Genomic DNA, 18,943 nt, shown 5'->3' with positions numbered 1-18,943 from the left:
AATAAGCAAATTTGGTCACCTGTCAGGAGATGCATGCCTGTTTTTGTTACAATTAATCACTGCTGCTGTTAAATTTAGCATCAAGCCAATACCAGAATCAAGGTATGACTAAATGTTTCTAATAGTTACATTTCACTACTTCCAATGTTTTTCAAAATCAAAATTCAGTGTTATCAGTGGCCCAAAGAAAGTCTTCTGCTCCAGGGAAAACTTTTGTGACAAAATGTTTGCTAATGGTTTTGAAAAAAGAAAATATTAAAACTCTTATAATGTCGATCTCTTTTTTGATCTCAGTCTGTTCATATATATATATGTCTGTAGCCTATAATTTGGTAAGTGATCACTGTAACAATAAAGAAACACAACCGATTTATTTACCCCAAACACAAATTCAAAAAAGCTAGCACACAGAGATAGTAGACAAGCTGAGATTGTCCACGGCACCCTTGGTATCTTAGTCAATCTATCTAAGATACCTAGTTGCCAAGCTCTATGGCACACATATTCATAGTCTTTCTCATGTAGTAAGGACAACCTTTTAATTTTTTTCTACTCATAAACATTTGCAATTATTCAAATAATACGTATGGCAAAATCTTCCAACAACATTCTAAAAATATATGAGTTGATCAATAAGTACTTACCCTCACCTACAAATATGAGTCAGGGATTTGAAACTCGGTTGGCAATTTCATCCTTCTCTATGTAGCTATCATCTAGGGCTACACATTTTTTGCCTCGCAGATAAGCTCTTTCAGGCCTTTTAAAATAAACTAGTGGGGCTTTGACTTCCGATAACATTGAGATCCAATGCTCTCAGGAACCGATATACCTTCCATATGATGTTTTATTTTAAGGACCGATGACATTTGCAGAAACCGGTGGCTTTCCGATATAGCTGGAACATTGTATGTCGCATATACCTTCCATATGATGTTTTATTTTAAGGACCGATGACATTTGCAGAAACCGGTGGCTTTCCGATATAGCTGGAACGATGTATGTCGCATGGAACATCACTTGTACGGTTGTTCTCAACCAATTAGTGTCTTTATTATTGTTCAACACAACATTCTCATGTATTACAGGGACAGAAATGAGTTTTAAAAGAATTAAAGTTAATCAAGTTTTCTTTGATCCACTGGAGAATTAATTGAGAAGAAGTTGGTCGTTTGTGTGGCGCAAGGTTTCTCAAACCGGAAGGTGGAATGTAGTGTGCTGTCATCAACAAAACTACGACTTCAAGTCAGTGCACGGCTAGAGTTTCACCAAATTTTTCCAATGAATTTAATCAAATGATTTTGAGACAGTTGGTAGTTGATGGATTTTTTTCATTACTTTGAAAAGAGTAGAGGCAGAGAATGGGCATGACAGGGAGGGAGGGAGAGGGAAAGAGAGAGATAGAGAGACCATCATCGCCAAGTTGTGATCTGAAATGTTACTCTATCTCTGAGGACTACCAACACTGAATGCATATCTGAAAGAGTTGTTAGTGAGATTGGAAAAAAAGGATGTTGGATGCATGGTGAGGATTTTTTGGTATTCTCTGGTAGGTAAATAAACAAGCAGTGTGAGGTCATGAGTAAGAGCAAAAGCCTCAGCGTCTCAACCAGCTGGGTCCTTGTAACTAGAAAGCTGAAGTCAAATGGAGTTGTGAACATTATAAAATTACCAAGGAATATTACCCTACTGTTAGGAAAGTCAGACTGGAGAAAGTCGTGTCTCAAAGAGATGAAGTCAAAGTTTAGAGTGATTAGTGCAGGAGTTGTGAGGATGATAGAGCCAACAAATGAAGATGACAGAATGGGGAAGAGAGATCAAAAAGAGGAGATTCCAAATTATGCAGTCTCTGAGAAGGAATGTTAAAGTGGGCATATGTGCAAGTAAGACAAATGAAGCAAAATGAATCACATAGTGAATAGATAGGGCAACTGAGATGGGTAATGGCTGAGTCAACTGGTAAGTGAGATTCTGTTGCAAAAGTGGTAGCAGTAGAAGCATGTGATGCAAGAAAGCAATTTTATGTAGCACCAGCAAAAAAAAAAAAAAAAACCATTTCACACATCCATTCCCTCTAAACATTTGTCCAGTCACTTGTTGAATTTATTTAAGCTATTAACTTCCATGACAGATGGATGTTTCTTCCAGCATTCAACTATCCACTGGCTAAAGGCAAATTTCTGCACATCTATTCTATAACTGTCTTTCCTCAATTTTAATTTATGCCCCCTCACTGTCAATAATATACAGGAATTTTGCTAGTAGGGAAAAGGAGGTTATTAGCCCTTTGTATAAGGAAATGTTCAGGCCATGCCTTGAGTACTGCATGCATTTTCTTAATTAACATCATATGCTGTTAATTAAGAAAATACACTTGCTTTCTTGCATCACATGCCATTTGTCACTACTACTACAGGTCTGGAGGCCTCATTTTAGGAAGGATGTAGAGTTGCAATCTGAACAAGAGGAAGAATCCCATCAGAACTGAGCCTACTCAACCCATTCAAGATCACCGCAGATCATCTCACAGGTGCCTAGTCTCCAGATGCTGCAATTGGCAGGATTTACACCTTTCTTGGCAAGACCACCCTTTCATTCCCCTCACCAATCCTGGAGCCCTTCTCTGTACTAGTTGAAGCAACTCCACATCCTTCCTAAAATGAGGCCTCCAGACCTGTACACAGTACTCAAGACATGGCCTGACTACTGCCTTATACAAAGGGATAATCACCTCCTTTTCCCTACTAGCAAAATTCCTGAATATCACTGAAAATACCCCATGTCCTGTTCTAGCAGCCTGTCTGCACTGCTCAGAAAATTTCATACGACTGCACAATTACTCACAGGTCTTTTTCATTTTCTACCACCATAAGTGTAGTACCACAGTTGGTACGTTTCTCTGGAGTTACTTCTACCCATACGCTGTAATTGCATTTGTCAATATTAAACTTCAGTTGCCAATTCTCAGTGCATCTGCCAAAATTTTCTAGATCCTGTTGCAGTAGCACACTGCCATTACTATCATTAACAACCTTGACAACCTTTGTATCATCTGCAAACTTCAACATTTAGCCTGATATACCTTCGTCAATATCATTGATAAAAATACAAAACAACAGTGGGCACAACACCAAACCATGGGGGACTCCACTATTAGTCCACAAAGAGCAGCGTCCATTGATTACCACTCTCCATCTTCTCCCACTCAACCACCCTTTTATCCACTGTAGCAACTTACCCTTAATACCATACTACTACAATCTGTACAGTAGTTTTCCGTGTGCAACAGTGTCAAAAGCTTTCCTGAAATCCAAGAATATGATATCAAAATTATTTTTTGCATCCAGTTGCTTTGTAACCAAATCATAGTATCCAATCAAATTTGTCAGATAAGACTTTCCCATAACAAACTGATGCTGTGTCTGAATTATTACTGCAGTCTTGTCTAGCTGATCTGCAATGCATCTTTAACCTGTGGGGATTGGCAGATTGTAGGTGGAAACAAACATCACCGGAACGAACTGAGACCATGTACATTTGTGAAATGATTGAGGAAGTTTTTGGGAGGTTTAGATCTTACAGATATGGAATGTGGAGTGGGGGGAAAGTACAATGTATGAATTAATAAAATTTTTGGATATGGTGTGCACACACAAAACAAAAATATATTCTTGCTTTGTTGAGGAAGAATATATTCTTCCTTGACATAAATGTGGCCACGACAATGCCCCTCCACATATACTACTTGAACTCTCTTTCTTTCCAATCACTAGATACCTCTTACAGAGTTATTAACAGGCTTGGTCCACAGGACCACCAGTGGCCAGTATGCAAACGCTGTTTTTGAGCAGTATCCCTGAAATGTAAAGAATACTGGAGCTTGCCACGACACTCATCATACCCACAAAAGACAGCACTTGTACCACATGATGGAAGAGATAGGGTTTCTGAAGCTTTGCTTTGAAGACTAAACATAGGTTTCCTTATTTCAAGCTTCTAAAATAATAATAATAATAACAAGAATAACACTGGTCAACAAGGTTTTGTTAACATGGTGAAAGTAATCAGTACATACAAATTTAACATGGTTAAATTTGTATGTACTGATTATGAATATGACAGTAAAAAAGTTTCGGTCACATCACATTTTTTAGAAAAATGCAAAAACAGTTTTAAAAAAACATAAAATAGCTTCAAAATCAACAAAATCATCCAACATCACACTCTGTACCTTTCCCAATCAAATTTATTGTAACAAAAGAGACATTTTGTCCCAGGAGCTCACATCTGGTGAGTATGGGCTTGGCACACCCAGGATCCTGAGATGGATATCATTCTTCTCTTTCTTGGTAATTCCCTTCTACTTCTGATTCTTTCTCTCTCTCTCTCAGGGTAATTCAGAATTTTTTTTTGGCTGGTGCGGCATAAGCCTCAGGCTTCCTTTCCCCGTATGCTAATAATAATAATCTGTGTTTTTTAATGATTTACTAATAACCTCTTTTTAGTTTTATGGCCCTGAGGAGTAGCTGCTCTGAGTTATATTGCTATAATCCTTATTATGCAGTAGCACGTTTTTACACTACTATATTTTCAGCAGCCAGGCACCTGTGAAAGACAACTTGTTTACAAACTGTCTTTAGCCCCAAATGTACATTTTCGGGTTAGTTTCGATTTGTGGTAGGTTGTGGTGTTTTAAAAGTTCCGTTTTGGTCTTGTGAAAACTCGTGAAATGGAGCTAAAATGCTGTGCGTGTGTTAATTTGCCAAACAGTATTTGCTATGTTTGTGGACAATTTACAGTGAAGTCGCAACATCGATCAATCATAGACAAGGTGAAACAAGCATATTATTTTTATTTTGGTTGTCACACGAGTGATCAGGATAAAAGGTGGGAACTGCATATGTGTTATATAATTTGCTATGTAAATCTGACTGAATGGATGAAGGGAAACAGTTCTAAAATGCCTTTTGCTGTTCTGATGATCTGGCTAGAACCAACAAGTCACCTCGAAGATTTTATTTCTGCATCACAAATACTAAGGGGTTCTCAAGGAAAAACAGAGTTAAAATAAAATACCCCAATCTCCCATCAACAATAAGACCAGTGCCACACACACCAGAACTCCCTATTCCTCCACCTAGTTGTGAAGAAATCACTATTCTGGAAGAAGAGCAAGTGTCACTAGACCCCCATGCCTGCCCCTCAATGTCTATCAATCCTAGTTCCAATCCTGAAAATGACAAACCCCCACACTTAATTGAGCAAAGTGAACTAAATGGACTTGGTTAGGGATTTAAATCTTTCAAAGCAATAGGTTGAGCTATTAGGATCTAGGTTGCAACAGTGGAGTTTGCTAGCAAAACCAAAAGGATTTCTGTGTTTAGAAACCAAAATGAAAAGTTTGCAGGTTTTATCAAATGGAAGGTTCTCTCTATGTATGCAAAGATGTAAACAGATTGATGGATGAACAAGGGTTTGAACACAATCCTGAAGAATGGAGATTATTCGTTGATTCTTCTAAACTCAGTTTAAAAGTAGTTTTGCTACACAATGGTAATATCAAATTGTTGGTCCCAATGGCTATGAAAGAAACCTATGATAGTATGTCATTGCTATTAAATGCCTTAAACTATAAGAAATATTGTTGGAAAATCTGTCGTGATTTAAAAGTAATTGCTTTGTTGCTTGGACTAAACGGTGGTTTTACTAAGTATTGTTGTTTCCTGTGTTTATGGGATAGTCAAGCAGTAGAACATCATTATATGTTGAAGGAACGGCCCATTAGAGAAGAATACTTTCCTAGGAAACTCAACATCAAATGCATGCCTTTAGTGAAATCTGAAATGGTTCTTATTCTGACTTTGCACATTAAGTTGAGTCTCATGAAAAATTTTGTAAAAGCTCTGGACAAAAATAGTGAAGGTTTCCAGTACTTAAAAAGCCAGTTTCAAAAAATTAGTGATGCAAAGTTGAAGGAGGGTGTATATATATAGAGGCTTACAAATTAGATAGCTTTTAAAGGATGAAATCTTGGAAACTAACCTTAATACCACTGAATTAGCTGCGTGGAAATCCTTCAGAATTGTTGTTAGCAGGTTTTTAGGGAATAAAAAAGTAGAGAACTATAAAGAGTTGATAGAAGAACTGTTGCATAACTATCAAAAGTTTGGATGCAGAATGTTGCTGAGGATACTTCCTACATTCGCACCTGGACTTCTTTCCGGGCAACTTGGGATCTGTCAGTGACGAGCAGGGGGAACAATTCCACCAAGATATTCACACTATGAAGCAGAGGTATCAAGGACGATGGGATCCAACAATGATGGGTGACTACTGCTGGTTTCTGATAAGGGAGGACAATTCTGCTCACAAGAGGAAAAAATAACTGTAAGTAGTATAATTTCCTATTTTTGCCTTCACTTTTGTGGGTTAATTGTTTACTTAAATCCATATAGGTGTTTATAACGTTTAAATATGTTATTTTTTATCCATTTGGAATGTTTACTGGTCGTCATTTTTATTTCAAGCAATTAATTTACAAGAAAAGTAGTATGTACATTTAGATAAGTAAAAATTCACAATTTTTGGAAAAACAAAAAAAGGAGCATGAAGCCATAACATGAAAACGTGACGTGCTACGAACTTTCTACTGTCATTTTCATTTTCAGCATATGTGATTTAGTCAAAATCAGTTGATTTTGTTTGTTATTGAAAAAAAAGTTTAAAATTGTTAGCTAGTGTAATAACTTCAAGCCTCCAATACAATATAATATAAAATAATAAAACAAGACAGAATGTTCATACTATTGCCATTCCCACAAGATATTCATCCAATTCTGCTTTTAATTTTGCCAGATTCACTGTATCCAAAGAATACAACTAATTCAAGTCTTTTTGAAGCATTATGGCCTGCTCGACCTGTTAGCCACCTTCCCACTCTCAAAACACCAGAAAAGTTTGACAACTTGCCTTGGATATTCTTTTCAATATCATTTATGAAAATTAAAATAGGAGGGGACACAGGACCCAACACTGAGCCCTGAGAGACCCCAAATGTACTAGCGGCTCACTCTGAAGACTGACTGTTTATGGCAACCCTTTGTCTCCTATCTTTCAGTCAACTTGTGATCCAGCACAGGAGGTTACCAGTAATCACAGTTTGTTTGTTTATTATAGCAGTGTTTTATGAGGGAGGTATATCAAAATCGAGGTGTATAAAGCCTTGAATGGTTTGAGCAAGCTCAATGTTGATGGGATTGATTAGTTGCCTGAGAGGACATAAACATAAATTCAAATTGAGGAAAGACAGTCGTAGAATAGATGTGCGGCCAGCGTGGGTGGTTGATTGCTGGAACAAACTTCTATCTGTTGTTGTAGAAGTTGACAGCTTAAATAAATTCAAAGCAGATCTAGACAAACATCTGGAGTGAACAAATGGGTGAAATGGGAAGGGTTTTTTTTTTGGCTGATGTTATATAAGCTTGCTTTCTTGCATCATATGCCTCTACTAATGCTAATAGATTTACTAAAGCCAATGTATATAATGTGAAAAGCATTACCCACATTCAACTATTTAATGATGTCATAGAAATTTACCAGTTGCTAAGCATTGTCAATGCACCACAGAAAACCAAATTCCCTTTAATGAAGCCACACTGGGATCTATTTGAGATACCACTCTTGTCAAGATGGTCCCAAGTTTTAACCAGAGACTCCACATCCTTCCCTACCACCAAAGTCAAACTCATTGGCCCACAATTATCCAACTACTCTTTAGCAGCTTTGCAATACCTCTAAGTACTGGGAAGCATTAGCACATCCCAGGCCAGGAAAACACTCACTTACTCACTCTCACTCTGATTTAATGATGCACTCATTAACATTCTGAACAGTTTGATATATTCACATGCAGCATATTTAATTTAATTAACTAAAATGAGTAAATCTGCAGCCACTGTCAATCTACTACAGGATGGAGGCCTCCTGAACAAGTCATGTTAAGGGAATGGATCACAGTCTCTGCCATGCTAGTCCAGTGCAGGTTGACAGATTGACTGTATTTAGCAGCCATGGGCTTGAACCCCAGTCTACTTAGAGAGCATGTGCTATTGCACTCCTGCTTCTGACCATTTGGCTATGTAGGTCTGATTTAATCATAACTGATTATATACCCTCCTACCTAGACTTTGCCCTCCTTGAACTTCAGCAACTTTTCTAACAAACACTTCTCTGAGGTTATTATAATCACTTATTTTACAGCAATATGACTCAAAATTTCCCACAGATTTCAGCTTGCTTTTAATTGTAAATATCCCTGCGCAATATCTATCTATCCATTTCTACAGGTCTTTCAGGTCTTTCAATGGACTTTCCACTTTTTTACGGTATCAAGTGTCTTGTTTTATTTGTGTTTTTTAATATAATTCCCTTTTAAAATAAAAAGAATACGCTGCTAATTTATGTGGTCTATTAAAACCTTTAACTAATGGACAAAATTCTACTGCACCTCTTTTTAATTAAAGTAACTTAAGAAAATGTATTTATAATTTATTTAGTCTGTATTTTTTGTATTTTGTATTTTCAATGAAAAGAATTTTCACATATTTACAATACAATGCATTGTAAATATATAAAAATGTAACATTCACAAAGGCAGTTGGTATCTAAAGTTCTTAGAAACATTATATTTGTTCAGACACTTTCTTAAAATCTTAAATAAAATATTTGGTGGCCACTTGTTTAATGCTAAAGCTTAATGATTCAAGCCTATTAAATATTGAGATATCAATAACATTTGATAACACTAAAAATGCTCTGAAAGCACATAGTAGAAATATAGTTCTAGCTGCCCATATTTTTTCTAATCAGCTTTTGCAAAGTTCTATTTGACTGTGTGATTAGGGCAGGGTAGTAAATCTGTCTCTACATGACAGACTATTGGGTAGTGGTCATTATCCAGACGACTATTATGAACAAATTCAGTAGCACAGAAATGCCTTGGCGTTGGGGCAAATGCCAAGGGCACCAGCATTAGAAGGCCACGACAGGCCACATCAGTTCCGTGCCAAGCTATTCTGACACCTGAGGCTAACTGATGAAAGGTGCACCTAGATAATGTTACATCAGGATGAGAGCAGAGGGTGATTCAAGCCTGCATGCATCCTTAAATCTGAGTACATACTGCATAGCATCACAGATCTATTTCTATTGAGCCTGTTTCTATTGAGTTTTTTCCTTGTAGGTTGGTAGAAGCCAATCTCCAACCGGGAATAATTTTCTTTAGAGAAAGTGTGGGCCAATTGGCTAGTATTTAATTTTTGATTGTTTTCTAAGGATAGGAGGAGGTTGATTGGTGTAGAAATGCACTTCATGTGCAGAACCGCAAGCTATACCAGACTTGACACAAAAAAAAAAAAAAAAAAAAAATCGAGACATCCTGTCAGAACTGGAGACAACTTCAGTACTGAATTTTATTGACTCATACAGAAACTGATGGATCCAGCATGTAGAGAGGATGGATGCTATCCGAAAGAGATTCCAAATTACAAACCCTGGGGAAGGATTGTTTGTTTGTTTGTTTGTTTCGGGATTTATTGGGCGCATCGGCAACTATGACCATAGTGCGCCATACATATGATAATTATGCATGCTATTTCTTTTCACTTACAGAAAATGGAAAAAGAAATCAGAAAATAATTTTTTTTTTTTTTCCCTAACTAAAGGAGGTGATATACTTTAATCATCTTCAGAAAGTTATATATGCTTGAGACATTTGTTTCATTGTTTAAAAGTGAGGTAAGTGTAAGATCTTTTGTCGTGGCTGAAGTGCAAAGAATCTGGCGTTCTCTTGTATATTTTGTGCATTCGACCAGAATGTGTTTCACTGAGAGCAGTGTATTACAGTGATGACATTGAGGGGGTATTTCTCCTCTTAAAAGATAACCATGAGTGATATTTGTGTGCCCTATTCGCAGTCGAGCCAATATTACCTCTTGATGTCGGATTGAATTAAAGCTGGAAGGCCATCGCTCAAGGTTTGGCTTGATACTTCGAAGTTTATTATTAGGTTGATTTTCCCATGATAACTGCCATTGGCACATGCATTTTTCCTGGATTATTGTTCGATAGTCTTGATGAGGCACTTTCCATTTTTTCTCGGGTGTAGGTGAGCTGATTTGGCAGCATTGTCCGCTAGTTCGTTTCCAGGAATTCCATATGTCCTGGGACCCAGCAGAATTGTATGTTTTTTCCAAGTTCTGATAAGCTATGTAAAGAGCTGACTATTCTTTTCACGACTGTGGGGTGATGTTCCATGGTGTTTTTTAGTGCTTGGAGTGCACTTAAAGAATCTGTGAAATTATACTGTTGTTAATATCAGAGGACTCGATATGGTTCATGCAACCTGAATGCTATTAGTTCGGCGGAAAATATACCGAACTCAGGTGATAACTGTTAGCTAATGTGATGTTTGGAAAAACTGCGGCGATTCCAACGTGGACATCATTCTTTGATCCATCCGTATGTACTATGGAAAAGCTGGGAACTGGTCTACTACTGCATGGTATAGTTGCGAGAAGTTTTCTCTATGCAAAGTAGATTTATTCCATTCATGCAGATGTAAGGTCACATGAGGGTGGAATGATATTCCAAGGAGCAAGAGAGGATGGGAGGCTATGTGCCCACATTGTCTAAGGTTAGATTTAGTTCTTCTAAGAGGTGTTCTATTCTCATACCAAAGGACGATTAACATTAGGGCGGTTTTGGTATAACCTACTGTGCTGTGATGTGAAAAGTATAGGCCCAGTTCGGGTGTTCTGGCATAGATCTAATTTTATAGGCATATCGTAGTATCAGTTGTTGTCGCATGATGGAGAGAGGTGGTTCGTTTCGTGTGCTTCAGCATATAAGCTATGTATTGGTGACGTGCGATATGCCCCTAAAGCAACGCGTATTCCACTATGATGGATAGGGTCAAGCCAGCGAAGGGCACTAGGTCTTGCTGAACTATAGACTGGTGCTCCGTAGTCAAGTTTCGATCTTATTAATGCTCTATATAACCGTAATAAAGTAAGGCGATCAGCTCCCCATTTGGTTGCAGAGAGAACCCGGATGATATTTAGTTTTTGTTGACATGATGTTCTTAGTCTTTTGATGTGCTCAACGAAAGTGAGTTTATGGTCTAAAGTGATTCCTAAGAACCGTATGCTGGGATGAACTGTTATTTGTTGGCGATTCAGTTGTAGCTCCGGATTGGGATGGAGTTTGCGTTGGCGGCAAAAATGGATGCAAAACGTTTTTTCTGGACAAAGTTGAAATCCATTAGTCTGAGCCCATGAACTGATCTTATTTATTGCCACTTGCAACTGTCTCTCAATAGTATTCATATTTTTAGCATGACACCAAATACTAAGATCGTCTACAAACAGTGCTTTATCAACAGTGTCTGGAATTTGTCCGGCAATGGAGTTTATTGCAATTATAAAAAGTGAAGCACTGAGTACAGAGCCTTGAGGAACTCCTTCTTCTTGGGAAAATACTTGGGACAGTGAGGTTTTGAATCGAACCTGGAATGTACGCTTGCATAGGAAATTCTGTATGAAAATCGGGAGGTGACCCCGAAGTCCATGACGATGTAATTCACGGAGTATTCCATACTTCCACGTGGAATCATAGGCCTTACTGATGTCAAAGCAGACTAACACATGGTGTTCCGATCTGAGGAATGCATTACGGATGGAATTCTCTAGTCTGACTAGTATATCTAGTGTAGATCTGTTTTGTCGGACACCGTATTGTGCAGAATGTAGCAGATTGAGATTTTCAAGGTACCAGATCAGTCGATGGTTCACCATCTTTTCGAGAATTTTGCAAATGCAACTGGTCAAGGCGATTGGTCTATAATGAGTGGGATTTGTAGGGTCTTTACCTGGTTTAGGGAAGGCAAGGACCGTAGCGTGATGCCATTGATTAGGAAATTTATCTTCCAGGAAGAGTCTGTTGAATAGATGAAGAAGTAACTGTAATGATTCGGTACTTAGTTCCTGAATCATGGAATAGTGAATGTTATCTGGTCCTACAGCACTGCGTCTAGATGTTGACAAAGCTCTATGTAATTCGTGAATGGTAAAAGGTAAATTATATTGTTCATCTCCTTTTGAAGAGAAGTTTAACTTATGTTTTTCTAAACTTGTTTTTAATCTTCTGAAGGTCGGTGTATAACTTTCTATTGCTGATGTTTTTGCAAAGGTTTCACCTAGTATATTGGCAATTCCAGCAGGATCATTTACATTCTGCCCTCTCCATTCCATGATGGGTAGGGGTATCGGTTTATATTTGCCACTCATTTTTCTGATTGCTTTCCAAATTTTATGTGTAGGCATTGCTTGATTAATAGTCGAAGTGAAGCGGATCCAAGCAGCCTTTTTATTGCAGCGTCTAACATATCTCGCTCTTGCTCTAGCACGCTTATATTGAATGAGATTGGTTGTAGTTGGACTCCGGCGAAAAGAATTCCAAGCTTTACTTTGCATTTTTTTAGCCACAAGGCATTCATCGCTCCACCAGGTTTTTGGATGAATCGGTAATTTTGATGAGGATTTCGGTACGGTTTGTTCTGCTGCATGTAATATCATTTTGGTGACATAGTCAACTGCTTCGTCAGTTGTGGAATTTTGGATTATTTCGGGATCAAGCTTGGTTAATTTTTTATAGGACTGCCAATCTGCTTTATCAGTAAGCCAGTGCGGAATTTTAGTAGGATGATGAGGGGGCTTATTAAGTAATTCAATTATTATGGGGAAATGATCGCTATGTAGCGGATCGTTGTTTACCGTCCACTTTAGAATAGGATATAAGGTTGCAGAACAGATAGACAAATCTATTGCAGTGCTTGTTCCTGAAGGAAGGTGAACGTATGTAGGTGAACCGTCATTTAGAAGAAGGAGGTTGTTATTGTCAAGACACTGTTCAATTAGTTTTCCTCTTTGGTCGATGCTGTTGTTACCCCAAAGAGTGTGATGACCATTTAAGTCTCCCAGAATGAGGAAAGGTGTTGGGAGTTGAGCTATAAGATTGTTGAGATCATTTTGCTGGAAGGTATAGCTTGGTGGAATGTATAAGGAGCAGATTGTCATATGGATGTCAGCAGCTATACGGACTGCTATTGCCTCGAGGGGAGTGTTCAGTGAGACCTGTTTGGTAGGAATATGTGGGTTTGTTAAAATAGCTACGCCACCATGTGCGATATTCTGATTGGTTCTGTCTTTTCTAATAATGTTATAATGAGACAGTTTTGGTGTATTTTGGGGTTTTAAATAAGTTTCTTGAAGGCAGATACATATTGGTGAGTATTTACAGGAAAGATCGTATAGGTCATCGATATTGGCGCGGAATCCACGACAGTTCCATTGTATTATTCTGTTCATTGTTTATCTCTTATTAGACTTTCTGAGCGTTTTCGGGTTGTTGATGTTTTCTGTTTTTCACTTTTGTTTTTATCTTTTTTTGGGAAGGAAGGCCTTTCGGTGTCCATATCTTCTTCAACAAAGATTTGAAGAACAGGGTCATCTGCTGATTTTTCTTTAGTGTCCATTTGTTGTTGGTGACTAGAAGTTAGGATATGTTTTTCTTTAAATCCTTCGTCCGGAGTGTTTATGTTTTCTTGTGGTATGGTAATTGGTGTATTGACTGCTTGGGTTTGAGTTGCACTGTACAAAGATTTTACGTAATTTGAGAAAGACTGCTTTGGAGGTACTGTTATTTCAGTTTGCGATCCGGTTGATTGGAATTTTTTGGTGGCTTGGGCATACGTAGGTCTGTCTGAATGAATTGGTGGTGAGATGATTCTTTTTGCTTCTTGGTAAGAAACATTATGCTCAGTTTTATATTTTTGGATAAGTTTCTCACTTTTCCAGCGCTCGCATATTCTGGCATAAGCGGGATGATCCTTTTTGCAATTTGGACATACTGATTGAGGAGCATTACAGTTTTCGCAATCGTGTTCGATTGAACCACACTTTGCGCAAGTAGGGATTCCCCGGCAAGCTGTTTGGGAATGTCCATACTTCTGGCATCGGAAACACCGTAGCGGGTTTGGGACGTATGGTCTCACATTACATACCAGATATCCGGCCTTAATGGATGATGGACGATTCGGTGTGTTAAAGGTCAAGATCAGATTGCGGGTAGGGATCAGATTACCATCTTTTCTCGTGGAGATTCTCTTGACATGAATAACTCCTTGTTCTTTCAGTTCTTCTAGCATTTCTTCTTCAGTTACATCTAGTAAGTCCCAGTTTGAGATCACTCCTTTAGAGGTGTTTAGTGATCTGTGGGGTGTTACAGTTACTGGGAGACCTGCAAAGAAATTTGTTTTCAGAAGTCGCTCAGAATGTTTGGTATTAGATGTCTCAATGAGAATATCTCCTGATCTGAGTCTTTTTACGGATTTCGGAGATCCTGCTTTACTTTCCAATTCCTTTTGAATTCTAAAGGGAGAGAGTTTGCCAACTGCATTCTCACCAGTTGAATGGATGATTAGATAGGTTGGAATTGGATATGTCTCTGGCTCAGTTTTTTGGCGCTTTGCCGTTCCTGCTGTGGAACTGTCTTTCTTTTTTGATATCTGGGTTGCGTCTGGCAGCCCAGATAAGTCTGAGTTTGATTTACTCATGGTATGCTCTTTTTGGCCCCGGGAGATTGTCTTTTTCTCCCAGGTTACCAGCCCCGCCACGTGGAGGCAAGAGCGGTGCCGCCTAGTGACCCAAGCGAAGAAAAGGGTTAGTAATAACTAAAAATAAAAAGAGGGATTAAAGAAAGGTGGCTTTCCTTTCTAGGTTATAGTATTTGAATATATCTATTTAATTATAATCTTCAGGAGTTATCGGACTTTCGAAACTCAGGAGAAACGTATTTACAATTAAGCGTACTAGATAATCACTCTGGAAAGGCGCTGTGGTCACTAATATCGCTTGGCACTCGGGGCCCCTGGGGAAGGAGAGGCAGATGCAGAGCCCTGCAAAGACAGAGAGACTATTACAGCCCACTAGGCCTAATACTGGACAGGAAGAAGAAGAAGATTGTTTTATAGGCTGAATAATCTTAGCTTAGGTAGCCTTTATCAATGGGGTGAGGAAGGAGGGAACTGTAGCACCATCTGCAAAAACTGGTCACAAAATTGAACTACAAAGGATAATTTAAAGCACCTTAGGTTGCACACTGTTTTCCCTGCATACAGTAATATTGTAGCAATCACACTCACTGTGTCCATACATAACATACCTTTCATCTTCAAAAGAAAACAGTTTACTATTCATCTTGCTTTTTCTATTACCATCAACAAGTTGAAAAGTTGGAAATCTATCTGTCCCAAAGCATATTTAGTCACAGCCAGCTCATATCACATTCGGCAGAGCCTGTTCAGTGGCCGATGTCAAAATTAAAGCAGACCCCACTACTGGATAGAAACAGTTTAGGAGCTATGAAGGACATTACATATGTAATACTTTACATTGACAAATGTAAAGTACTACATATGGGAAGCAGTAATCCCAGAGTAATGCATCAACTCTGTGGTACCACAATGACAGTGGTAGAGAATGAAAAGGACCTGGGGCTAATTGTGCAGGCAGATATGAAGTTTACTGAGCAGTGCAGATGGTCTGCAAGAGTAGCTCATGGTGTCTTGTCAATGATATACAGGAATGTTTCTAGCAGGGATAAGGAGGTGATTATCCCCTTGTATAAAGCAATGGTCAGACTACACCTTGAGTACTGTATACAGGTCTGGAGGTCTCATTTTAAGAAAGATGTAGAGCTGTTGGAACGAGTACAGAGAAAGGCAACAAGATTAGTGAATGGAACAAAGGGCTGCTCTTATGAAGAAAGGCTTAAGTTTTGCAAATTACAGTGTCTGGAGACTAGGCACCTGCGAGGTGATCTGATTGAGGTGTATAAAGTCTTGAATGGTTTGAGCATGCTCACTGATGGGATTCTTCCTCTTGCTCGGAATAATCGCCTGAGAGGGCACAAATTCAAATTGAGGAAAGACGGTTGTAGGATAGATGTGCGGAAGTTTGCCTTTAGCCAGCGGGTGTTGATTGCTGGAACAAACTTCCATCTGTCGTTGTAGAAGTCGATAGCTTAAATAGATTCAAGGCAGAACTTGACAAACATTTGGAGCAAGTGGATGGGTGAAATAAGGGGTTTTTTTTTGGCTGATGCTATATAAGCTTGCTTTCTTGCATCATGTGCCTTTAAAAATGCTAATGCTAATTACATGAAAAATGTCGTATACAATGCAATAAATAATAAAATAACACATTTGCAATAAAAGGAAAGACAAAAAAAAATGTAGAGATAGCAAGTCATAATACCATTGTGTAAGGCAATTCTAAGACTACACTTAGAATACTCTCCAATTAGGAAAAAGAAAGACATCAAGCTTCTTGAAAGGGTGCAAAGGCAATGTGCCTGATGAGAATGACAAAAGCATGCCAATATGAGTAAAGACTGAAAATGTGAGGTGAAGAGCTTGAACTATGTACCTTTATGGGCCTTGATTGAGGTCTACATGGCTCTGAAAGAGGATAATAAAATGAATGAAGGTGAAATTTTCAGTTATAAATGCTACCAGAACCAGCAGTCATAAATTAAATTTATAGGGGGGGGGGAGAAGAGGTTCAGATTGGATTGTAGGAAATTTTCTTTTAGCTAGTGAGTTGTTATAATTATTAGAATAAGTTATTTCCATAGCTACTTGAGGCTGAGAGAATTTGGCAATTTAAAGATGAACTGAGTCTATCTGATGAGGGAAACACACAGGTAGTTTATTTTATTTGTTTTGGCTGGTGCATCAAAAGTTGTGGCTTTATTGCAACATATGGCTAATATTAAGACAATTGCTGCTGGACATTTAATAAGGAAAGAGGCAGCAAAATACAGGTAGAAATCAGGATTCAAAACATTCTAAGCTCAAAAAAATTTGTTTTGTTAAAACTTGTAAAACAAAAATGTTAAAGTAATTTTTATTACCTTAAATTAAACTTATGGGCTGTAAAATCACAATTCAGCACTATAAAATAGATATAGATAATGTTTTATAAGGATATGTTAAATGTGCCTTTACATTTGTGCATAAAAAATATTAAAATAAACCTCAGAATGAAGAAAATTCAATACAAAAACAAACTGAAAATAGAACGAGTTTAATGGAGACAATACAATATTGAGGGGAGATTATTACCTGAAAACGTGAAACTTTTGGAGAAGATGATGATGGCGATTCATCTTGCTCCAATTCTTCGTCATTATCTGATGCACTTTCTTCTTTAACTGTAGTGCTAGATTTTGTTCTTTTACGTGATCTTGACCTTGATCTTGAGGAACTGGAAGGACTTGGTTGGGACTGCTGCTTAGGCGTTGGTGCTGACTTCAGTTTTCTTTTTTCAATTAGCTGTTGGTGGCGCCGCAATTCATCTAATGCTCTGTTTAAAGATGTTGTTCTCTTAAGATTCAGCTGCTGAAGGCTGGTTGTTATTGGCTTCACAAATTCTCCTTCAATGTTAGCCCTAAAATAATTTGTAATACACGTTTTCTCAAAATATGTGACTAATATTAACAACAATGAGCATATTTATGTTATACAAAAACTGACGCAAGATGGCAGTTTTAAAAATTTGAAGGTAAAAGTCCAAGAAAGAAGGGTAGCACTAATAATAATATGTAATAAATTTAAATAATAGGGTAATAGTTTTTTTTTTTTTCCAATAAACTTCACATATACAGGGTGTCTCAAAAATATTGGTACTAACGTTTAGGGGGGTGGTAGGTAACATCTAAAGGAATGTGAATCGCATAGGAACCCATAACCGGAAACGTCATGGGAAAGTAGTAGCAGAGGCACAAGAATCAGAAATGACACAAGACAGTAATTAGTGGAAAACATTTATTTGACATAATATTAACAATGGAGTACGAGATGGATGCATTTCATGATGTTACAACAGATGCTCGAAGGTCCCACCATGAGACGTGATGTATGCGTGACACCGACGCAGCACGGATTGGCAGACATGGTCGAACACACCTGGAGTTTCTTTGACAGTAGTAGCAGCGCAGATGCGTCTCGCCACGAGATCCATTTCCGTCTCCACAGGCGATTCATACACGATAGATTTGAGGGCCCCCACAGAAAGAAACCAAGGCTCAATAAATCAGGTGAGCGTGGGGGGCCAGGCAACGGGTCCACCACAGCCAATCAATCGTCGCCCAAAACGCCTGTTCAAATGGTCACGAACACACCTTCCATAATGGGCAGGTGCCCCGTCACGTTGAAACCAAATTTTGCATCTCACATTTGCTGGAACATCATCAAGTAACCCTGGTAGAACTTGTTCAAGAAAGATCTGATATTTAGCAGAGTTCGTGTGGGATGGTAACAGGTATGGGCCGACTAAGCAGTCACCGACCATACCTGCCCACACATTTATTGTGAAGCAATGTTGTGCCGCATGGGGGCGCACACCGTGTGGGCCCTCTGCTAATCAATACACTAGGTGTGTGTCTGCCAGCTCACAGTTCGTATATCGATGCATGCTCTTCGTGCGGTGACTACTGCTTGAATAAGTAAACCAGAAATTTTCCCTCTCACGAACTGATGAACAGCGCCGTGTACTGACTTACGGTGATGTTTCCGGTTATGGGTTCCTATGCAATTCACATTCCTTTAGATGTTACCTACCTCCTCTAAATGTTTGTACCAATATTTCTGAGACACCCTGTATATATGAGCATACAGAAATCTCTAAAACTGAATGAATTACTAAAACTGCAGTCATCATGAAGATATATTAATTTCATATCTACAACACACATCCAGTTGCTTTAATCTATTATCCTGTTTACTATATGTTGGATTGTCTAGGACTTGTTATGAAGAGGAGCA

General features: G+C 38.3%; 1 protein-coding gene across 1 annotated transcript in view; it reads right to left on the bottom strand.

Moving 5' to 3' along the window:
* LOC150079462 (zinc finger MYND domain-containing protein 11) overlaps positions 1 to 18,943 on the bottom strand; it is a 305,480-nt gene that overhangs the window by 89,519 nt on the left and 197,018 nt on the right. Inside the window, exon 7 of the mRNA XM_090382587.1 lies at positions 17,243 to 17,567. Coding sequence (XP_090238713.1) covers positions 17,243 to 17,567 — 325 coding nt within the window. The remainder of the gene's footprint in view (positions 1 to 17,242; positions 17,568 to 18,943) is intronic.

The sequence above is a fragment of the Mastigoproctus giganteus genome, chromosome 10 (genome assembly GCF_048544385.1).
Source record: "Mastigoproctus giganteus isolate SK-2022 chromosome 10, ASM4854438v1, whole genome shotgun sequence".
Lineage (NCBI taxonomy): Eukaryota > Metazoa > Arthropoda > Arachnida > Uropygi > Thelyphonidae > Mastigoproctus > Mastigoproctus giganteus.
Note: the sequence above shows the minus strand (reverse complement) of the source record. Positions and strands in the feature narration are given on the sequence as shown.